The sequence below is a fragment of the Siniperca chuatsi genome, linkage group LG5 (assembly GCF_020085105.1).
Source record: "Siniperca chuatsi isolate FFG_IHB_CAS linkage group LG5, ASM2008510v1, whole genome shotgun sequence".
Taxonomy (NCBI): domain Eukaryota; kingdom Metazoa; phylum Chordata; class Actinopteri; order Centrarchiformes; family Sinipercidae; genus Siniperca; species Siniperca chuatsi.
In genome coordinates, this window is record NC_058046.1 from 13316582 (window position 1) to 13340343 (window position 23762).

The 23762-nt window shown below is 42.2% G+C and overlaps 3 protein-coding genes across 3 annotated transcripts; 2 read left to right on the forward strand and 1 right to left on the reverse strand.

The window, feature by feature from the left end:
* Nucleotides 1-1591: 1591 nt before the first annotated feature.
* Nucleotides 1592-16245, forward strand: snrnp200 (small nuclear ribonucleoprotein 200 (U5)). Its single transcript, XM_044197218.1, has 44 exons — nt 1592-1899; nt 2123-2286; nt 3216-3387; nt 3485-3677; nt 4724-4779; nt 4899-4997; nt 5119-5271; nt 5368-5467; nt 5565-5701; nt 5801-5878; nt 6068-6241; nt 6368-6505; nt 6596-6751; nt 6883-7053; nt 7182-7375; nt 7504-7627; nt 7820-7969; nt 8092-8334; nt 8430-8618; nt 8718-8915; nt 9038-9190; nt 9286-9366; nt 9782-9865; nt 9995-10101; nt 10196-10314; nt 10400-10554; nt 10638-10827; nt 10926-11099; nt 11272-11432; nt 11537-11764; nt 11895-12086; nt 12274-12452; nt 12567-12718; nt 12815-12923; nt 13020-13128; nt 13240-13429; nt 13541-13705; nt 13852-13973; nt 14107-14250; nt 14353-14529; nt 14629-14789; nt 14965-15046; nt 15141-15233; nt 15457-16245. Exons 1-44 carry the CDS (start codon nt 1855-1857, stop codon nt 15604-15606), a joined length of 6411 nt encoding a protein of 2136 aa, XP_044053153.1. The 5' UTR covers nt 1592-1854; the 3' UTR covers nt 15607-16245.
* Nucleotides 16246-19978, reverse strand: ciao1 (cytosolic iron-sulfur assembly component 1). The gene is made up of 7 exons (XM_044197223.1): nt 19548-19978; nt 18691-18839; nt 18497-18608; nt 18270-18358; nt 17980-18181; nt 17317-17386; nt 16246-16789 (listed from the first exon to the last, which is right to left on the reverse strand). The coding sequence occupies exons 1-7, from the start codon at nt 19684-19686 to the stop codon at nt 16555-16557; spliced, it is 996 nt and encodes a 331-aa protein (XP_044053158.1). The 5' UTR covers nt 19687-19978; the 3' UTR covers nt 16246-16554.
* A 539-nt stretch (nt 19979-20517) lies between these two features.
* tmem127 (transmembrane protein 127) lies at nt 20518-23144 on the forward strand. Its single transcript, XM_044197225.1, has 3 exons — nt 20518-21303; nt 21395-21559; nt 21669-23144. The coding sequence occupies exons 1-3, from the start codon at nt 21060-21062 to the stop codon at nt 21977-21979; spliced, it is 720 nt and encodes a 239-aa protein (XP_044053160.1). The 5' UTR covers nt 20518-21059; the 3' UTR covers nt 21980-23144.
* Nucleotides 23145-23762: the final 618 nt, after the last annotated feature.

Below are 23762 nucleotides of genomic sequence, written 5' to 3' on the forward strand. Positions count from 1 at the left end.
TGTTTCTACATTCTATCTGCTGTGCTTACTGCATTTCATACCAGTAGGAGAAGTCATTTGGGCTTAAAATAAAAGCTTTTTTTTAAAACATATACACACAATGCATACATACAGTATACACATGTGAAATACTTACACATGTTTAATCACTTTCACATCCATGCATTATGAATGCTCACAATCACAGGAAGCATTTATGGGGTGGCTCAGAAAGTAGAACTGGTCATCTGGTTGTTGGTTTGATCACTGGATCAAGTGTCCCTGAGAAAGACAGTGAACTCCAAATTGCTCTCTATGCTGCCATCTGGGTGTGAATGCTATACAAGCGCAGTCTATATATATATATATATATATATATATATATATATATATATATTTGTATGTATACAAAGCACAAAGAAGGAATAGATAAATGGGTTATAACCGATCAGGGAATCATTTAATTCTGATTATTTTTAGGAAAGATAATTGGGGGGGGGGGTCAGATTTGCCAGACAGAACTGCAGTGTGTTAAAAAAAACAAGGTTGATTAAGGCAGTAAGAAACGCTCCACAGATGTGCAGGTGTACGGTATGTAAAGTACTGTTAAAAGCATTTTTGTTCCTTTTTTTTAAATAAAAAAAGAAGCTTTTATTTACATTTGTATTGATAGAGTTAATTATTTGGGGGGCGAGGAGCCTTACCTTTAGAATTTAGAAAGCTGGATTTAGCCAAGAATCAAAAACCACTAGATTTTCTCTTTTCTCACTAGATAAAACCTATTACATTATCACAGGCTTCAACGACTACAGGCCAGTCGCCCTGACGTCTGTGGTCATGAAATTGTTTGTGAGACTGGTGTTGACCTGCCTGAAGGACATCACAGGCCCCCTGCTGGACTCCCTGCAGTTTGCCTACCGGGCAAACAGGTCAGTAGATGATACAGTCAGCATGGGACTGCATTACATCCTGCAACACCTCGACTCCCCAGGGACATATGCAAGGATCCTGTTTGTGGACTTCAGCTCGGCTTTCAACACCATCATCCCAGAAGTCCTCCACTCCAAACTCACCCAGCTTCCAGTCACATGGTGTCAGAAACAATCCCTGTGCCATAAACCCTGTAACACTAAGCATCCACTGTACCTACAAATGATATACTGTATTTTATAGTTTAAATACACACCATCTGTACATATCATCATTGTCAAATATAAATCAAAGCATGCTGTATATACTGTCATATGCACCTACTCCATGTATATAAAGTAACCTGCAAGAAAGCAACGAAAAATTGTCAAAGAGTCAAATTCCTTGTATGTGTACACATAGGCTACTTGAAAAATAGAGCTGATTCTGATTCTAAATGTTAGGACCATTGCTTTCATTATATGTGCATAATGAATATGCTATGGGAGGATGCTAATCAGTAATTAATTAATAACTTTTTGAGTTTTTCTTGTTCTTGAAAAGCCGTGTTGATGTTGTATCCTGTAAATACTCTATTATGGACATAAGCAATTTATAAACTGAAAGTATGATGAAATAAACGCAACCCGTAGGGGGCGCTACTTGTTATGGCTCTTTGTACCTGGGTTAACCTTTGACACCGGAAAAGGAAAGCAGCGGCAGCAGCGGCTTGTTGTGCGCTCGTGTTAGCTCTGCTTTTGTAACGTATGGGAGACGCACTTAACTGTTGCATTAAATTCGGACATTTTGAAAACAATCTCATGCTACAAATCTGAACACTGCACCGATGGTCTCAGGGTCTCCATAAAAAGGCAGAGTGAAGTCAACTCTGTGGATGTTTTGAGTCAGCGGGCTGGTTCTCATTGATTAAAAGTGCGGTAAAGGCTAAAAGACTAAACTCGCACCATGGCGGATGTTACTGCCCGTAGCCTGCAGTACGAGTACAAAGCGGTGAGTACCTTACTGAGTATATTTGGAGAGAAACCTATGAACACCAACCCATATGAAGTGATGTATCTCTGTCAGCGTTTCATACGCTATTACGTTATCAAGCTAACTAACGCTAGCTATATGTTTTTGATTCTACTTGTTTAGCTAGCCATTTCGCTAACTAGCAGTTAGCCTAGCAGGAGCTGTGCAGACTGATCACCTTGTCTTTGTGTTGAATTGTTAGAACTCAAATTTGGTGTTGCAAGCTGATCGCTCTCTGATCGACCGCACACGGAGAGATGAACCCACCGGAGAGGTACTGTCTCTGGTGGGAAAGCTGGAGGGGACCAAGATGGGTGACAAGTCTCAGAGGACCAAACCTCAGAAGCTGGAGGAGAGACGAGACAAGTCAGTACTGTCAACAACAGATTTTATTGTCTTTGTCAAGCTAAAGCAACATGCTGATGTTTGTACAAGCTTTAGTCTGTTTCGACATTGCCACTTCATATAGTTTATGGACATTTTCTACATTTCAGTTCATGTCTGTCAGGTATCAGAATCACCTTGCAGAGACTAGAAGTTTATTGGAGATCATATTTGGCAATTCACCACAGTGAATATTCGTGATTTTCGATTACAGTGTCAGCCAGGGCAGAACAGCGGCAGAGGAGTGAGAGCTTGAGGCACACTCTGCAAGGGGCAGGGGTTGATGCCCAGAAACGTCCCGAACACATCAAAAAAAGAAAATACAGGCAGAGGGCAGGGTCTCTGCAGATACAGACACCACCACACACTTCTAGTGGGTCATAAGTGATGATTGAGAAGGATTATTTTTTATGAGTCTATACATTATATTTAGATAAATCTTACTCATTCTGCCTTTAATGCGTTGCTCGTTGAAAATTCAAATCCAGAAGATAAACATTAGTAAATTCAATATTTGTTAAAAAAAAAAGATTATATAAATAATCCATTCCAAAAGTTAATTATAAAACAATGATTGCCATTTGCCAGCTGTTACTAAATACTGAAATTATATGAATTCCATAACCAATTCATGATCGCAGGAAACATTTCAAAACAATATGCGGTTTCATTTGCAGTACCAATCACTGATGACATAACTTTGAAAAACTGAAAATAAAGTTGACAAAATATTCACTGTGATTATCTGTCACAAGCATGTTTGCCTGGAAGGTAGGAATCTAAAAGGAAAAATCTGTGCTATGCTTTAGAAAATACTGACGCACTAAAATGGCGACAGCATTCAATGTATGATCCTTTTAATACACTTCTACCCTTAATCCTTTTCATTTTCTCTTGTTCTGTTTATGCAGGAGGCGAAAAAGAGACGAGGACAGGCACGATATCAACAAAATGAAGGGCTTTACCCTTCTGTCTGAAGGCATTGACGAAATGGTGGGCATCGTGTACAAGCCTAAAACCAAAGAAACCAGAGAGACCTATGAAGTGCTGCTTAGCTTCATCCATGCTGCTTTGGGAGATCAGGTCAGAAAACAAATATTTTTGTTTAAGTGTCAGCTTGTGTTTTTCAGCAGTGACCAGCACCTGAAGCTTTTATTGATTTGGTTATATCTTCTTGCAGCCACGTGATATCCTGTGTGGAGCGGCTGATGAAGTATTAGCAGTGTTGAAGAATGATAAAATGAGGGATAAGGAAAGGCGGCGTGAAGTAGAGCAGCTTCTTGGACCCGCTGATGACACGCGCTACCATGTATTGGTTAATTTGGGAAAGAAGATCACAGACTACGGAGGGGACAAGGACTTACAGAATATGGGTAAGTACACCGGAAATAACTAAGTAGTATTATTATTAGTAGTAGTAGTAGTATTTTTTTAATATACTTTTGCATTCCCGCAATATGTTTTGTGTTACCTCGCAATAATTTTCTTCTTCCATTCTTTCAGAGCCATATGTCTATTTCCGCTCAGCTGCTCTCAGCGCAGCGCAACAGTATATCAGCTCATTGAACTTTACTTTGAACTGGGCATTAAGTCTGCTGATATAGTACTCCTGCTCAATAGGCATGCATGGTTATGTAATTAGTGAAAGTAAAATTAAACAAATTCTTAGATAATTTCTTAGATCGTACTGCTTTCTTTTCTCCAGTACGGTAATCTGCAGGATGCTGTTGGTTTCATTCGTGAACAGTTACTGTGCTGTTCTCCAGAGGGTTTATACTGAGGAAAAGGAGACGTCTCCGGAGGCGGGATTACAGATGTGGAGATGTATCTACCTCATAAAGCTAATGTGCTGTATTTGTACGAGTCAAAAAAAAGAAACAAAAAAGAAGGTGACTGAAATGCTGCAAACAGAGTCTGTGGCTCTGTCACAGACAGAGCAGACAGCATTGAACCACTTTCAGAGATACATCAGGAATGAAGTTTTTTTGTTTTTGCAGAGGGTCCTCTGTTCTTTGCACAAAGCAAATTAAAGTAAACTTTAATGCTGAAACAGGCTTTGATAATGTTCTATCTGATAAGTTCTTTGCAATGGACATCATATAAGGTGAGGTGTCCATAAACAATGCTAAATGCATTAACTTGAGAATCTCCACTTTACCTTCCATTACAAATAGACATACGGCTCAGAAGGAATGGAAGAAGATAAGTATTGCAAGGTAACGCAAAATTTATTGCGAGGAAATGCAAAAGTTGTTCTCAAAAAAGTCTCGCCGGGAACTTTAGGGGGCTTCGTAATTATTAGTAAGTTAATGGATATTTATTTACAGGAGAATCCACTGTTTGATTGACAGTCTCATGTCACCTGTCAGTTTTCCGTGAAAATATTCTTGTGATTGCGGACTATATCTTTCCTTTACAGATGACAACATCGATGAAACATACAGTGTGAATGTCCAGTTTGAATCTGATGAGGAGGTGAAGGCTTTTTACTTATTCTTTAAGAATTGCAACTCTTAAGTTATTCCTGATTTGTAATTTGAAGCTCTGATTTTAAGTAGATTGTGTCACTGATTTTCTTTTTCCTTGTTATTTAGGAGGGGGATGAAGACCAGTTTGGAGAGGTACGAGACGAACACTCAGATGAAGACAGTGAAGGAGAGGAGGCAGGTGTGGGATGTGCTCTTTCAGCCAACGTAAGTGCAACATCTGAATCAATATTTGTACTGAATTAAGCCGGTGTATCTACAAAGATAACCTTTTTGAATTATTGCACACAACACTACACAAAAAGTTAATAAATGACTCTTCATTTAGCTTGGTGCCACAGGCGATGTGATGACAGTGAAGAAAAAAGATCTACATCCTCGAGACATTGATGCCTTCTGGCTCCAGCGTCAGCTCAGCCGTTTCTATGATGATGCCATTGTCTCCCAAAAGAAAGCTGATGAAGTCTTAGAAATCCTCAAGGTATGTCTGACATCTTGTCTGTCATGAGCTTTTTGTTTAGCACATATACACGTATATTTTTCAGACTAGCTCATCCATTGTATCTGTGTTCTACAGACTGCCAGCGATGATAGAGAATGTGAGAACCAGCTGGTGTTGCTGCTGGGCTTCAACACCTTTGATTTCATCAAAATCCTCCGTCAGCATCGCCACATGAGTAAGTCAGTGATGTAGAATGATCTAGTTTCAGATTATTGGATGTTGTGCCTTTTGAAGTTGTTAATCACTTTCTTAAACCACTTTCTGACATACAGTTCAGTATTGTACCATGCTTGCAAGCGCTCAGAGTGAGGCAGAAAAGGAACGGATCATAGGAAAGATGGAGTCTGATCAAGAACTATCGAAGATTCTTTACCAGCTGCAAGAGACGGAGAAGGAGGATATTATTCGGGTAAGACGTCTTGCTTATAAAATTTAATCAAAAAACTGTATAAAGGATGTTTTCGTTTAGTCCGTCACATCTGTTATTCATGGGTTTTTGTGTTTTTAGGAGGAGCGATCTCGCAGGGAGAGGGTGAGGAAGTCTCGTGTTGATGACATGGAGGCGATGGACATTGACCATGGAGAGGTAAATAATGTAACAGTGTTCATATATCAGCTGTACATCATGCAAGCAGGTTAGCTACCTATGGTATTTTTCACTATAAGCTAACCCAAGAGTACTACATTGGGTTAGTAAAATGGCATCAGTGACGCTGCCAAGGGTATGTATACACTAAAGTTGACATGTAGATTATCCATTCTTCTTATCCTACAGTCAATGGCCCCTCGACAGTTGCTAGATCTTGAGGACCTGACCTTCACACAAGGGAGCCACTTCATGGCCAACAAGCGTTGCCAGCTGCCAGACGGCTCATTTCGCAAACAGCGCAAAGGTTATGAAGAAGTCCATGTGCCCGCCCTCAAACCCAAGCCCTTTGCTGACGATGAGGTTTGTTGGTTGTATGTCTCGTTACAGAATACTTGTCATTGCCCAACTATGCAGCAACTAATGCAAACGTTTCAGTATTAAGCAGTGTATAGATGTCCTACATTCAGCACATTATTGTGTCATCAGGTGCTTGTTGCCATTGAGAAGTTGCCCAAGTATGCACAGGCTGGATTTGAAGGCTTCAAAACCCTGAACCGCATCCAGAGCAAGCTGTTCAAGACGACCATGGAGACAGATGAGAACCTGTTAGTGTGTGCACCTACGGTAAGCAAACTTTGTTAAAGCCAAAAGCATTGTGACAGTTTTTCCCAAGTTTACTTTCTCCTATAATTTTCTTATTCTTTGTTCACACAGGGAGCTGGTAAGACCAATGTTGCTTTGATGGCAATGCTGAGAGAAATCGGAAAGCACATCAACCTGGATGGAACCATCAATGTGGACGACTTCAAAATCATCTACATTGCACCCATGCGCTCACTAGTACAGGAGATGGTGGGAAGTTTTAGTAAGGTGAGCTCAGAGATTTGTATATATACAGCTCCACAATTAACAGTTGTTTAAATTTGATTTAAATCAAATTATCAATTCATTTCAGTGGCTGTGTGATTGTAGTGATTTACTTGCTTTCTCCCTTTTCCCAGCGCTTGGCAAGTTACGGCATCACAGTGTCTGAGCTGACAGGAGACCACCAGCTCTGTAAAGAGGAGATTAACGCCACTCAAATCATCGTCTGCACCCCTGAGAAATGGGACATCATCACCCGTAAAGGTGGAGAGCGTACCTACACCCAGCTAGTGCGGCTCATTATCATTGTAAGTGCTGGGAATGTGTTGACGAAGGAGTTCTGTCATAAATCAAAACAAATGAGTACATGTCTAATTTTATGTGCAGATGATTTGACATAAAACTCTCACGATGACAAAGTGAATGTGTTGTGCAGGATGAAATCCACCTGCTGCATGATGACCGTGGACCAGTGTTGGAATCTCTGGTGGCAAGGACCATCCGCAATGTGGAGCTGACCCAGGAGGATGTGCGTCTGCTGGGCCTCAGTGCCACATTGCCCAACTACGAGGATGTGGCTACCTGCCTGCGTGTAGATCCTGCCAAGGGACTCTTCTACTTCGACAACAGGTATGCCGTTTGGAGAATGACCAAAACGTTAACACACAAGTAATCATGTCTTGTTCACATGCTACGTGTTTTTTTGTTTGCAGTTTTTGCATATTCATCTCTGATAACCGCATTATTTTTTTCTGTAGTTTCCGCCCTGTGCCCCTGGAGCAGACTTATGTTGGCATCACAGAGAAGAAGGCCATCAAGCGTTTCCAGATCATGAATGAGATTGTCTATGAAAAGATAATGGAACATGCTGGAAAGAACCAGGTGAGTCCTGTCTGACTTGTTCTTCACAAGTGACTAAATTCAGCTACATAATTCCTGTGAGGAAGAAGTTTTGATCCACAATGACTTACAATCCTGTAACTGCATATGCAGCTGCTCTACACTACCTGCTGAAATACACAACAATGTGTAACCAGAGTTGAAAGACTCCTGACATTCACTTGTCTCCATCAGGTGCTAGTGTTTGTCCACTCCAGGAAGGAGACGGGAAAGACTGCCAGGGCCATAAGAGACATGTGTTTGGAGAAGGACACACTGGGTCTTTTCCTCAGAGAGGGTTCAGCATCCACTGAAGTGTTGAGAACTGAGGCAGAGCAGTGCAAGGTGAGCTAAAGCCACTAACCTGAAACCTCACTGCAACAAAATAAGATGGACAACCAAATTCAAAGTTTCTTTAGCACTTGATCAGAATCCTCTTAGACTTACACCTGAACGTTCTTACCTAGAACCTCGAGCTGAAGGATTTGCTGCCGTATGGCTTCGCGATCCACCATGCTGGTATGACCAGAGTGGACCGTACGCTGGTAGAGGATCTGTTTGCTGATCGACACATCCAGGTTCTGGTGTCCACAGCTACTCTGGCTTGGGGTGTCAACCTGCCAGCACACACTGTCATCATCAAAGGTACTCAGGTGTACAGCCCAGAGAAAGGCAGATGGACTGAGCTCGGAGCGCTGGACATTTTACAGGTCAGTCTGTACTGGCTGGATACTAAACTGCAGGATGGAGTGCCTTCGTACCTTTTACTAACAGTAATAACTCGATTAATGATGTCCTTTTTCAGATGCTTGGTCGAGCCGGCCGTCCTCAGTACGACACCAAGGGAGAAGGAATCCTGATCACGTCCCACGGAGAGCTGCAGTATTATCTGTCCCTGCTCAACCAGCAGCTGCCCATAGAGAGTCAGATGGTGGGCAAGCTACCTGACATGCTCAATGCTGAGATAGTATTGGGCAATGTTCAGACCGTAAAGGTTAGTGGCATGTTAAGACACATCATCAAATGTATAAGGAGCTGATCAAATATTCTATTTCTTTTACAATGTTTGTAAATTTCATGTTTGTTGTGTCAGGATGCTGTGAACTGGCTCGGCTACACCTACCTGTATGTGCGCATGCTCCGCAACCCCACCCTGTATGGTGTCTCCCATGATGACCGGAGTTCAGACCCCCTGCTGGAGAGACGCAGGACGGACCTGGTGCACACAGCAGCCAATGTCCTGGACAAGAACAGCCTCATCAAATATGACAAGAGGACTGGCAGCTTCCAGGTATGCACATCTATCAGTTATCATCTCTTAATTATCTTTTTTTTTATGCCAGTGCTGTTAAATTGGTGATGAGTAGGACTTCAGGCTTTTAATGGTTGACTTTTTTCCCTCTTTACCTGAAGGTTACAGATCTGGGACGCATTGCCAGTCACTTCTACATCACTCATGACTCCATTCAAACTTACAACCAGCTACTGAAGCCCACTCTCAGTGAGATTGAGCTCTTCAGAGTCTTTTCACTTTCCTCGGAGTTCAGGAACATCACTGTGAGAGAGGTACGGGTGTCTCCAGGCAGTCATAGTTGTTCAGTTATAACCCCCAATGAAACTTCATTTAATATGCTGAATTTAAATACTAACATGTCTTTTAGGAGGAGAAGCTGGAGCTGCAGAAGCTGCTGGAAAGAGTTCCTATACCTGTGAAGGAAAGCATTGAGGAGCCCAGTGCTAAGGTAGCATTCATAACCAGTGATCGGTTTATAAAAACAAAATTGTCAACAACCAAAACGGAGGCATTTGTAGTGCCAAGGATGTAGGACGATGTTGTTGATTTCAGATGAGATGTATTCTTGCTGTAAACAGTCTTTTCACACCAGTCGCCAGACGAGTTAACTTTCTTTTAATCAAAGTAAAGGCTTTTATTTAAAGGTTTCAGACAGTCTTGACAAATGTATGCTTTGCCATCACAGTCATCTATTATGTAAGATTAGTTATCAAGATCATGGTCGTGACTTGGTGTATGTTTTTCTGGTGTGCATATTAGGTATCACTTGATGTATTTTTTATTTTTTTGTCTGTTTATATAAGCAGCATTAATTAAATCCCAATTAAAAAATTCTTCCTGTATTCTGTGTCTTATCATTTCAGATCAATGTGCTGCTCCAGGCATACATCTCTCAACTCAAACTGGAGGGCTTTGCTCTTATGGCTGACATGGTTTATGTTACACAGGTACACCATAACCTACTTTCATTATTGTTTTGGTCAACTTTTAGGTTTTTATTTTTCTCTCAATTTTCACACATTTTCCCAACAGCAATTTTCTTCAGTTGTATATGGTCTTGAATTTTTTATTTTCAGAGTGCTGGAAGGTTAATGCGGGCCATATTCGAGATTGTACTCAGCAGGGGCTGGGCTCAACTGACAGACAAGACCATGAATCTTTGCAAGATGATTGATAAAAGAATGTAAGTCTGTAACTCTTTCCCATCCAAAATAGGCTACGATGTGTTTTGTTTGCTAAGGCAGGCTGCTGATATTCTGTATCCCATTTCTCCGCAGGTGGCAGTCAATGTCTCCGCTGCGACAGTTCAAGAAGCTGCCGGAGGAAGTGATCAAGAAGATTGAGAAGAAAAACTTCCCCTTTGAGCGTCTCTATGACCTCAACCACAATGAGATTGGTGAGTTTTCTTTCCTCACGACATACTCACTGAATTCCCTCCTCAGCCTGGAGCATAATTAGAAGTCATATGTTTAATTTTTCAGGTGAGCTGATCCGAATGCCAAAAATGGGAAAGACCATCCACAAATACGTCCACCAGTTCCCCAAACTGGACCTGGCTGTCCATCTGCAGCCCATCACCCGCTCTACACTGAAAGTGGAGCTCACCATCACGCCCGACTTCCAGTGGGATGACAAGGTCAGTAGTTGGACCCATGATGTGCTGCACCTAAACTGTCTCTGTTTCTTAGCCTCTTGACACACTCTCATTTTCCCACTTAGATTCATGCATCATCCGAGGCTTTCTGGATCCTGGTTGAGGATGTGGACAGTGAGGTCATCCTCCACCACGAGTACTTCCTACTCAAAGCCAAGTACGCCCAGGACGAACACCTTGTGACTTTCTTTGTGCCAGTGTTCGAGCCTCTGCCGCCACAGTACTTCATCCGTGTGGTCTCAGACCGGTGGCTCTGTAAGTAACTTGATTGAAATGTGTGTTATAGAATTCACATGATGTTTGTTTATGAAAGCATTTCAATTAACTGCTTTACGTTTTCTGTTTCTTTTCAGCCTGTGAGACTCAGCTTCCAGTATCCTTCCGTCACCTGATCCTGCCAGAGAAGTACCCCCCACCTACTGAGCTGCTGGACCTGCAGCCACTGCCCGTCACTGCTCTCAGGAACTCTGCCTTTGAGGCTCTCTACCAGAACAAGTTCCCCTTCTTCAACCCCATTCAGACACAAGGTACAGAAGGAGAAAAACAGAGTCTGCTACTCTGTACTCCGTAATACATTTCCATCATCATTTAATCAAAAGATAGCTTTCCCCCTGGGTGTTTCTATTTTTGGTTCTTCTGGTGAAACTATCCATTTTACTTTGTTTTCTTGCCTTAGTTGTATTGTTTCTGTCCCTCCAGTGTTCAACGCGGTGTACAACAGTGATGACAATGTATTTGTGGGAGCTCCCACCGGCAGTGGAAAGACCATCTGTGCTGAGTTTGCTATTCTGAGGATGCTGCTGCACAACGCAGAAGGTCGCTGTGTCTACATCACCCCAATGGAAGCACTGGCTGAACAGGTATGAAGTTATTCGGAAGTTGGAAGTGTACTAATGTCAAAACTAGCATTGCTTATTTTTCCCATCTAACATAATTAATAATTACGTAAATCTTTGTTTCTCAGGTGTTTGTCGACTGGCACCAGAAGTTCCAGGACATCCTGAACAAAAAGGTGGTGCTGCTGACGGGAGAAACTAGCACAGATCTGAAGCTCTTGGGAAAAGGGGACATTATTGTCAGTACTCCCGACAAATGGGACATCCTGTCTCGTCGCTGGAAACAGAGGAAGAACGTCCAGAACGTCAGCCTTTTCGTTGTGGATGAGACACACCTCATTGGAGGAGAAAATGGAGTAAGAACACAAATACGGCTTCGTGCTGCATTTCACCAATTTCATGTCATTCACATTAGGTGTATAATAGCCATTTGTAGACTGTGTATCATGTTAATGTCCCTCGTTTTTTTTTTTTTTTCTTCATTAGCCTGTGTTAGAGGTCATCTGCTCCAGGATGAGGTACATCTCCTCTCAAATTGAGCGTCCCATCCGCATCGTGGCCCTCAGCTCGTCTTTGTCCAACGCCAAAGATGTGGCCCACTGGCTGGGCTGTAGCACCACAGCCACATTCAATTTCCACCCCAATGTCAGACCTGTGCCTCTGGAACTGCACATCCAGGTCTGTAAACAGTGTGTTAGTCAACAAAAATAGGGATTCATCATTTCTAAAAAACAAAACAAAAAAGAAAACAAACAAAAACAACAGAAAATGCTAGTGTGTCAGGTACACAAACATGCAGACAGCCAAGAAGACAGAAATTCCTGTCAGGTTCCTGATTTGCTGTTAACTTTTCTGGTCTGTTCAGGGCTTCAATGTGAGTCACACTCAGACTCGCCTGCTGTCCATGGCTAAGCCAGTATATCACGCCATCATGAAGCACTCTCCCTCCAAGCCGGCCGTGGTGTTCGTCCCGTCCCGCAGACAGACTCGCCTCACAGCCATCGACATCCTCACTTTCTGCGCTGCCGATGTGGTTCCTCAGAGGTCAGTCACTACAGTGAGATCATGCCTGTAGATGAGGAATAGACTGTCTTTGTGCTGATGTTGCCATTACATCTTGACACTGTGGACGAAGAATAAATGTTTGTCTCTCTGTAGGTTCTTGCATTGCACAGAGAAAGACCTTGCTCCATTCCTGAACAAAATAAATGATTCAACTCTGAAAGAGACTCTTGCTAACGGCGTGGGCTACCTGCACGAGGGTCTGTCTGCAACTGAACGCAAAATAGTGGAGCAGCTCTTCAACTCAGGTATGACTCACTCCTGCTCTGCACTTCCAGCTTGGTCTATGTAGGTTTAGGACTGAATAATTATTTTTGGCATCTTTGGTTCTTTTCCTTTTACAGGTGCTGTTCAGGTGGTGGTGTCCTCTCGTTCACTCTGCTGGGGCATCAACATCTCTGCACACCTCGTCATTGTCATGGACACCCAGTACTACAATGGCAAAATCCATGCGTAAGGCCCCCACTAGTTGGATGCTCTCATTAAGATGTGTACTATAAATAATGTGTGTTAGTGACATTCCCCTCCTGTTTTTCATCTTTCTCTCAGATATGTGGACTATCCCATATATGACGTCCTCCAGATGGTGGGCAAGGCGAACAGACCCATGCTAGATGATGAGGGACGCTGTGTCATCATGTGTCAGGGCTCCAAGAAGGTATAAAGACACTGTTGTTTCTGTCTTGTTCAGTTTTGAAAACAGTGACTTGGGCTAAAGAGATGACTGCGACAGAAAGACCAAACCGTTTCTTTTTCTTTTCTTGATTAGGACTTCTTCAAGAAGTTCCTGTACGAGCCGCTGCCAGTGGAGTCTCACTTGGACCACTGCCTCCACGACCACTTCAATGCTGAGATTGTCACAAAGACCGTGGAGAACAAGCAGGACGCTGTGGACTACCTGACGTGGACATTCCTCTACCGCCGTATGACCCAGAACCCCAACTACTACAACCTGCAAGGTGAGTCTCATCCTGTCTGTTTTAAAAGAAAGAATAAATGTGGTTTCACTTAAACTGGATCAGATGTTGGGAACAACCTATAAATGTCAAGCTTTGTGTTTACCTCGTCAGGCATGTCCCATCGTCACCTGTCAGACCACCTGTCTGAGCTGGTGGAACACACCTTACATGACCTGGAGCAGTCCAAGTGCATCAGCATAGAGGATGAGATGGATGTAGCACCACTCAATTTGGGCATGATCGCTGCCTACTACTACATCAACTACACCACCATCGGTTTGTGCCAATACAACTGTTTTATCACACTCGCTGAAAATCTGTTAGCATTGTCTGATTATCAAGCCTGTCATAGATCCTTTATGTATGAAAACAATGTGTTGAATTTGCACATAACTGGTTTGCTGTCTGTTTGTGTTTGGCAGAGTTGTTCAGCATGTCCCTGAATGCCAAGACAAAGATCCGTGGGTTAATTGAGATCATCTCCAATGCTGCCGAGTACAAGAACATTCCCATTAGACATCACGAGGATGCACTTCTCCGACAGGTAAAGAAACCGCGCCGACAGAACTCAAATATAATATACATGACCGTTTTTGCAGATTGCAATAATATTAACACTTCTCTACCAAGTCAGTATGTTGAAACTGATTGTGTTGGAACTTACTTTTGTATTTCAGTTGGCCCAGAAAGTGCCCCACAAACTGAACAACCCGAAGTTCAACGATCCCCATGTGAAGACAAACCTGCTGCTGCAAGCCCACCTCTCCAGGATGCAGCTGAGTGCTGAGCTGCAGTCAGACACAGAGGAGATCCTGAGCAAGGTACATTAATTATTGGTGATTTTGGCACTGAGTGGGAATAAAGTGTCAAATTTCTGGATTGGCTTCCTGTGTGTATACTTAATCCACATGTTGTGTTTGTAGGCGGTTCGTCTGATCCAGGCCTGCGTTGATGTGCTGTCCAGTAACGGCTGGCTGAGTCCTGCACTGGCAGCTATGGAGCTGGCCCAGATGGTCACCCAGGCCATGTGGTCCAAGGACTCGTACCTCAAACAGCTGCCCTTCTTCACCTCAGAGCACATCAAACGCTGCACAGATAAGGTCAGTGTTTTCTCGTTACACTAAACGCGCTTCATAAAATCTAACTCTTGCTTCAATAGTAGTGTACATGGATCATCTTATCCCTGCTCTTTTCATCAGGGAGTGGAGAGTATCTTTGACATCATGGAGATGGAGGATGAAGACAGAACTGCTCTGCTGCAGCTCTCAGACGTCCAGATGGCCGATGTGGCTCGCTTCTGTAATCGCTACCCCAACATTGAGCTGTCGTACGAAGTGGCAGAAAAGGACAACATCAAGAGGTATGTATGGATTCTGTCAGCAGCACTGTATGCGGTAATGACTGAAATAATACATAAAGTCATAATGTTGCAAAGGAAGAAATACTACAGCTGCTTGACAAGGATAATGTATATTTTTCATTACACATTGTTATTTTTGGCAAATGTTGATGTATGTTTCCATGTTTCTTTACAGTGGCAGTCCAGTTCTGGTTCAGGTTCAGCTGGAGAGAGAGGAGGAGGTTACTGGGCCCGTCATCGCACCACTCTTCCCCCAGGTAAATGCCATGTGTTTTTGCATTCCCAAGAGACTATAATAATAATTTCATTGACATGTAATGACTGTTTTGTAAATACTTTTCATTGTTACAGAAACGTGAGGAGGGCTGGTGGGTGGTGATCGGTGACCCCAAGTCTAACAGCCTTATCTCCATCAAGAGGCTGACTCTACAGCAGAAAGCAAAGGTCAGTGAGAGCAATCCGCTGTGTGTGTGTGTGTGTGTGTGTGTGTGTGTGTGTGTGTGTGTGTGTGTGTGTGTGTGTGTGTGTGTGTGTGTGTGTGTGTGTGTGTGTGTGTGTGTGTGTGTGTGTGTGTGTGTGTGTGTGTGTGTGTGTGTGTGTGTGTGTGTGTGTGTGTTAAACCAACAGAGGCCTCATTTTGTTTATCACTCGTGTCCCCCGTCTGCAGGTCAAGCTGGACTTTGTTGCACCAGCGATGGGCGTTCATAACTACACCCTGTACTTCATGAGTGACGCATACATGGGATGTGACCAGGAGTACAAGTTCAGCGCAGATGTGAAAGAAGCCGACAGTGAGGGAGACAGTGACTCAGACTAATCAGTAACTTGATTATTGCAGTCTCCAGCATTTTGTTTTATATGGAGAGGGATCAGTGGGTGTTTTTGTTTGTTTTTTTACTGTAGATATTGACCTGATTCATGTCCCTTGACTTTGTCTGTAAGCATGTCATTATCATCCATGCTCTTGTGAAAATAAGTCATTTAATCTTGCTCAGCTTAAATCACCTGAGTAAACCAGTCCAGAATTATAGTGTACAGGATCTGTTTACAGCCAATATAATCAGACAGGTATTACAGATACATGGCAAACTCTACTCACTGTTGTAATTAACAATCACCACTGAAGACCCAATCTGGGTTCTGAGTGTATTAAGTATGTGAAACTTTGTACTTCTACCGTCAGTTTTCAAGTCTGACTGAAATTTGATAAACCACTGAAGGTTTAAAAAAAAAAAAAAAAAAAAAACATAGTCTGGATAGGATAGTCTTTCCTATGAAGTTAGTGTTTATTATGCTCTTATTCCAGATTGGGTCTCTTAATACTGAAGAAAACTGTCCAGCTATATTTTTGGATTTAAATTGTTTTGTTGTGAAATCTAATTCTTGGACTGGTCTAAATGTTTTTAGTATGATGTGCTGTCTTGAATATTTTTTGCAATAAAGAGAAGCCACATAATTGTTTTTATATATATTTATTCATATAAACATAAAATGTCAGTAAATTCTTAATTGAGCACTTAAAACGAAATATGTAGACTCAAAAAGCACAGGGTGCGCTGAGGCATTATTATCAGTTCAGAAATAGACGTGACAAGTGACACATTTATACACTGTAACATCAAGCTGAATCCTGCAGAGCTATCAGATAAGCTGTAAAAGTTGAATTAACAACATTATGTGCGGTGACCTCAGGACCACACAGTTCCCAGTGTAACTTGCAATAACTGTTTTTGTTCAGTGAGAGGCCAGTTATATTGATCAGCGTTCAGTGTTCCTCTTGGAACCTCCAGATGGCGATATCTCCATCATCGCTGCAGGAGGCCAGGAGTCCCACCTCCTTTGGGTTCCAGGCGACACAGTTGACATCCTGGCTGTGCGCTTTGGCCACCTGTGCGGCCAGCGAGAACACGGGCTGGTCTGGATCGGCTGTCTCATCCTCCTTAAACACTCGCACTGCATCGTCACCGCAGGCGGTTGCCATGGCACCAGTCAGCCGACACCTGAACAGAGATAAACGTTAACGTTCTCAGTTTGATCTAACAAGATGACACATTCAGGTGCACGCAGACCTGTATAGATCAGAATGCATTTGACACGTCAAATGGCATCATCATATTGAGCTGGTGATCAAGTAACCTGAATGGATGTTTCATGTAATTCTTTCTTGTACACAGCACAGTCGCTTAGCCCATCAGTTATGAGGGGTAAAAATCATAATTTAAAGTTATGCAAGACGGCCGACATGTTTTTACCTATGTGTCAGTTTACCCTGTGCAACAATACTGAGGAAGGCTGTGTATGTATACCCTCAAATGCCACATTTTTCTTGAGTTTAACCAGATTCCACCTATAACATGTAAAAATAAACATATAGCATTCCATGATTTGGCAGAGATGTTACATCACAGCAATGAGATAACCTTAATGGACGAGCAGACTGATCCACAGATCTTAACAAACTGAGGGTACAAACAGGGCTGAGAGTGCATTGTATTTATACAGTATATGAAAATGAGATGGGTCTCACCAGGCGACATCATACACTGTCCGTCCATGGTATCCAGACAGAGTGCAAACACATTTCCATGACAAGTCTCCTGTTTAACAAGCAGAGCAAGGGGGGAGGATAAAATAGTCCACCAGCATCTGTCCTTCTTATCCACACTATTGTAATTTTCATATACTTCATACTACATTAAATTTTGTTATAAACTTGGTAAGATTGGACGGTGTAGTCCCTCATTCGACCAGGAGTGTTCTATCATAGAAAAGGTTTCAGTCGTAGTCATCTGGACACTGTTTTCAGAATCAAGAGGAGCCGAAACGTCTTGATTCTGAAAACAGTGTGCAGGTGACTACGACTGAAACCTTTTCTACCTGGTAAGATTGAATTACCAACAAATTAACAGCAAATGACTTTAGTCATCAAAAATAACAGCTCTGTTGCACTAATGTAGACATTTCCCAATTCATCTGTTCAGGTGGAAGCTGACAACCAACTGGCACAACTTGAGACCTTGAGACAAAAAGGTGCCATGTTGTATAAATCTATTGAAGTAAGTGACTGATATGAAATGATGTCTCCAGTGGTATGCAGCGTCTCTACTTGTTAGTCTAAAAGAGCCTTGGATTAGAAATAAGAGGACTTGATTTATGGCAAGACTAATGCCATCTACCACTAACAACTCACCCTGTCCACTTTCATTTGGATACTCCTTCCAAATCTTCACGGTGCGGTCGTCGCTGCAGGAGGCCAGCCTCTGTCCAGTTCCATCAAAAGACAAACCCCAGACTGTGGATGTGTGTCCTTGCAAGGTGGCCCGGCACTCCCAGTCATCATCCTCTTCCTTGTAAATACAAATGTTGTTGTCGTAGCTGGCTGAAGCCAGGAGCTGTGTAAACATGTGGTAAATACATAGTAAGATAAAGGGGCAAAAAATTGAGAATTCATTCAGGTGCATAGAGCAGAGTGTGACCTACCTCCTGGGTCGGGTGCCACACAACATGCTTTACATCTTGTGTGTGAGAGTTTACGACGGTAACACACTCATACTCGTCTTCTTCATCCACTGTGAAATACAAAGGGAAAGAGATCATTTCCACAGACATACGGAGAGGCACAGACCAGCAGGTTTGCTGATTTCCTGCTATGAATTGGATTCACGCCAAGCTTCTGAGGTGGTGACACACTGTAGTTTAACACAAACCTTCCCAGACCCAGACACTCTTGTCTCGGCTACATGTTGCCAGCAGATTCCCTGAAGGTGCCCACGCCACACATTTGACCTCGTTTTCATGTCCTTCCAACACAGTCAAACTCTGGAAGACAAGGTGAAACTCTGGGTAAAATCTACAGAAAGGTACAGCATACTTAAAGTGAAGATTAAACATCTCATCTAACCTCAAAATCATCGTTCTTCTTTTTCCAGATGCATGTGGTTGCATCAAAGCTGGCAGAGGCCAGATAATTCCCACAGGGAGACCACGCCACTTTCCTCACAGTGCGCTGGTGTCCATCCTGAAGCACACTCTTACATATCCAAGAGTCACCTAAAAGAAGAGACGGTTGTCAGCCATTCCTGTTGGCTAATTTCTCTTAATAAATATTCAGGGCAATTTTAACAATCAATGAGCAAGACTGCTTTATGGCAATATGGCTTTGCAGGATGTGTGCTTCAATGTAATGTAATGTTGTCAGGAATTTAATTAACTGGATTAGCAAAAACATCTGGTTATTTTATCTAAGAAATGGTTTCTCTGTTGAATTTCCAGAAAATGCACTATATCATGATATAAATAATTACACACCTAACCTGTACCAATGACAAGTAATTTATCATTTTAACTTACAGACCCAAAAATTAAGTTGAGCGTTGATTATAATCACCCTAAATAACTAATCGATGTCTTCAAAGAACCAGATCCCACTCAAATTATTCTTGTTTTGTTTTACTCATAATCACATTTTAACTAACTAGCATTACTTTGATTTAGTAAAAACGAATGACAGGAACATAAAACATCATCTTCATTGGACTTCTTTGATCGGTCACAAGAGAGGGGACGCAGGGTGTGATAGCAAACTAGTAAGAAGTCTTTATAACTGGCTTCTGTAAGGGCCCAAGAAGACAGTACATCCTGTCAATATCAGTTCTGCTCGTTTTTAAGGACTGTTCTACTGTTATATTATGTTATAAGACCTTTATTCTTCTATGAAATCAGTGAACTGCCATTCAGTTCATTTTGTTGACAGCTCACCTTCTCGTCCCCATATCCGGATGGCCTTGTCGCCCCCGCATGAGGCCAGCAGCGTCCCAGTCGGGCTCCAGCTGACGAACCAGCACCGGGAGTCCGGGTGTGCGCTCAGTCTCTGAACCAGGGACAAAGCCTCCTTCATATTTGAGATGTCTCGGAGCCGCTGTCACTCCTGTCTCCTGTCCGTTAACGTTACCGCTGACGGTTAACTGACGCGAGATATATCCGTTAGCAAACGCCACGACGCCCTGTAACAACACGCGCAAACAATCAGGGCTACGGTCCTAAACAACAGTAAGTTAACTTATCAACTTGAAGAAGAAGTGAGAAAATGGAATGTATTTGCACCAAAGAACAAAGTACAAAAGTTCACAAAAACAACGGAAATGCGGCCATCTTTGCTAATCTCACGCAATGCATTGTGGGATTTCTTTTTTCCCCTTTCCTTTTTTTCTTGTTATTTAAATATATCATATATATAACATACACGTTACATACACCATATGGACAACTGTAGTTTTCAGCGTTAAAAATGTATCAATCAATTATTGTCGATTAGGAGAGTCGCGACAAAACATATAAGTCCTGTGTCAAAGGCCATTTTTATTTTATTTATTAATTAATTCATTTATTATCTTTTGGACGTATTTTGTTTCAGTCTGCGATATATATCTTAGTAGCTTGTATTTAGCCTACACATCTTTAAATAAAGTGCATTGACTTAATTTGTTTACTCCCCTGTACAACTAGATAGTATCATACCTTCCACCTTTAACTATGTGACATACATAAATATATGTAATATAATATAAGAAATTAAAAATATAGCTTTTGTATAATGCCATCACATAATCGCAATAAAACTCTAGCGTTCATAATGTAACTACTGCTGTTCAGCTGTCTTTTGAGATGTCACCAGTAGGTGGGAGCAGTGATCGCCTCTAGCGTTTGGACTGCAGCCTATTGAAGCCACGAAGAAGAATGATGTGAACAAGGAAGTTGATCATTTACAGGAAGCCTGCGTAAGCTGCCTTTTGTTTTGTTTTGTCTTTGTTTTTCTGTACCAAACTGATAGTCTTTTCATCAGGGTAGGTAGCTAGATAAGGTAATAGGTTATAGTTTATCTAATTTGTTTCTGTTTTCTAGTTAATTTTTTATGACAGTTGGTGACATTTGGCGTAAGCTGTGAGCTAGCTTTACACGCTAACAACAGAGCTAATAGGCCTGAAGGCCTATTATAGCTCTGTCTATTGTCTGCCCGTCAGTCATATACTTATCCTGTTTATATCAAGCAGCTAATTTTAAGGCGTCGTTTGGGAACAATTGTTACCACATTGAATAAAGCGCCAGGACCGCTGTCATCCGTTCATCACCCAGGTAACGTTTGCTGTACGTTACCGGCTAACAGTTCTTACTTTGGTCAGTTGGCTGACCTTACGAACGGATCGTTTAGCGCAGTCACATATACTGACAATAAAGGGAAACCAACACTACAACAGACGAAAAGGAAATTGGATGACTATGTATGCCCCACCTGGTTCTACTTTCCCTGGAGGTCGGAGGAGGAGAGGGGGCACCTCACTGCCCAAGCAGCCGGAGCGGAGCCTGGTGTCGGCTCTGCCCGGAGCCCTGTCCATCACAGCGCTGTGCACGGCTCTGGCGGAACCGGCCTGGCTCCGGGTTCATGGAGGCACCTGTCCGAGACAAGAGCTGGGGGTGGCAGATGTCCTGGGGTACATTGACCCCAAGCTTTTGGACGGTGAGGACCAGCACAAGCCCATTAAAACCTGCAGCAGAGATTAATTTGGTAGCTCACTTGTAATGCTTTGTGATGTGTCTGTGTCCTCCAGATTACTGTGTGAACCCACAGACCATCTTGCTGCTGAGGGTGATCGCTGCCTTCTGTTTCCTGGGCATCCTGTGCAGTCTGACTGCATTCCTCTTGGATGTGTTTGGACCCAAGCACCCCGCACTAAAGATCACACGCAGATATGCATTTGCACATATTCTCACAGGTATTATTCTGTCATACTAGAGTTCTTTTCAGGTCCTTTCTTTTTTATAGAAAAGATAGAAAAGTATGTCATTTTGGAGTACTTAATTGTTTTCTCTTTCTCTCATCAGTGTTGCAGTGTGCCACAGTCATAGGCTTCTGCTACTGGGCCTCGGAGCTCATCTTGTCACTTCAGCAGCAACACAAAAAGTACCACGGCTCTCTCATATACGTCACTTTCGCCATCAGCTTCTACCTGGTGGCGGGGGCTGGCGGAGCCTCTATCCTTGCCACAGCTGCGAACCTCCTGCGCCACTACCCCACCGAGGAGGAGGAGCAGGCTTTAGAGCTGCTCTCGGAGATGGAGGACAGCAGTGAAACTTTTCCTGCTGATTATGACATTGCCAATCAGTTTCAGCCACCGCCTGCCTACACGCCCTAATGCCGCCAGACTGGCTTTGTTAACACATGCTTCTCTCTCAGCACGGCTATTGGCTTGATGAGCAAACCCCACTCTTTATCAAATGGATATCTTCGCAAATACTCTCCATAATGAACACAGCGTGCACAGTTAGTGCACAAACTCCTTTACTGACAGTGCTTGGGTGCATGAAAGCTTTCTTTAGTGGTGGCAGAAATTTAGGAGATGATTCTTACTTTCACCACTGAAGTTGTTAGTGATTTGCATGTAAATGGCTTTTAGGATTTGGTTCTTACATGTGAAGCAAACTAAACTGCAAGGAGTGCTCAACAGGGCTCATCACAAGAAATTGATGAAACAGCCACAGCCTGATCAATGCCAGTTATTGAAGCTGGGCTGTCGGCAGATTGTCACTGGCTGTATTGCTCTTGGTTGGACGTGGATAGAGCTTTGTTAAGCATCATTTTGATGTAATTTTTGATAAGCTTGCCATGGGTATGATTTTATTTTACCGATACATCAAACATCAAGACAACAAGACATACACTGAGAAGTTTGTTTTAAACATTTCTTTTATATATAATATCAAATGGACCTTATTTATTATTTAGCTGTCTGTGCTGGGTCTTACTTTCTTTCCTTTGCTTTGTAGACATCTGTCACTGGTTTAGTCTTATTTAATCACATCTGTACTTGAAATCACACAAGAAAAAATGTGAGACCGGTCTTTGTGGTGTTTTTAAAAAGGATCATGGCATGTGTTACGTGTCGAGAGCAGCCACGGAAAAATTGAGAAACATGTCTGTTTCATGATAAGTGACATTTAGTAACAGGAACCTCACAGCCTAACGTCGTGTCATGTTTCTTGTATTTGATTTTTTTTTTTTTTAAAGAAACCTTATTTGTACTTTGTGATTACCAAACGTGACAGTTGTGTTTTCTATGCATGAGTTCTTTCGTGTGCAAATTTTAAACCTTCAGGCAGAATTTTATGAGAACATCCCACATAAGGTTCCACCTGAAGCTTAAAATTGTGATTGATGTGGTGATTCTAGTTGGTTGTGTATTGTTATGTTTACTCCATTTCTGCTTTTTGTTCCTCAAATTGTCGCTATACTTTCATCACCAGTATGTAAATAATGATTGTTTATACATAAAAAGTGGTCATAATAAAATAAATGCCGTATTTTGCCTCACGTTTGTCATCTGTAACTTGACGTTGAATCTCGAGTTCTTTACTGATTACAACTGTCTTCTGCCAAATGCAGCCTATAGGTAGCAGCTGTAGTTTTGATTTAAAAGTATATTGACTTTGACATTTCAGTGTGACCGGGGTATTTTTGGGTTTACTGTCTAGACGTATACGCAACATGGCATTACAGTGAGTAAGAGCCTTACAACCTAATAGACTTTAAAGGGCATACAGTATGCCTTGCACTGTATTAAGGTATCACATCCACTGCTAAAATACAGTAAGAAGCATTTTTGAAAACTGCACCCGGATGCATGAGTGTATAAAAATTGTCATTATCAGTCAACTGCTCTAACTTATAAAACTATATTATGAAAGATATTTTGCATTGTTTCTGCAGGTTTCTCCATCTAGATGAAATGCTAAGAGTTAAATTCTAAATGGGTTAAGATATTTCATGGGTTAAAGCACTACATGTTTAGATTACTCTCCAAAGCTGAAGTGTCACTCGGTGGCCAAATGACTTAAGTTAATCAGATGAATAAACAAGGTATTAATAGGGAAGTGTGTTTAGGAGGGGAATAGGTCATTCAGGGCAAAGAAGCAATGGCT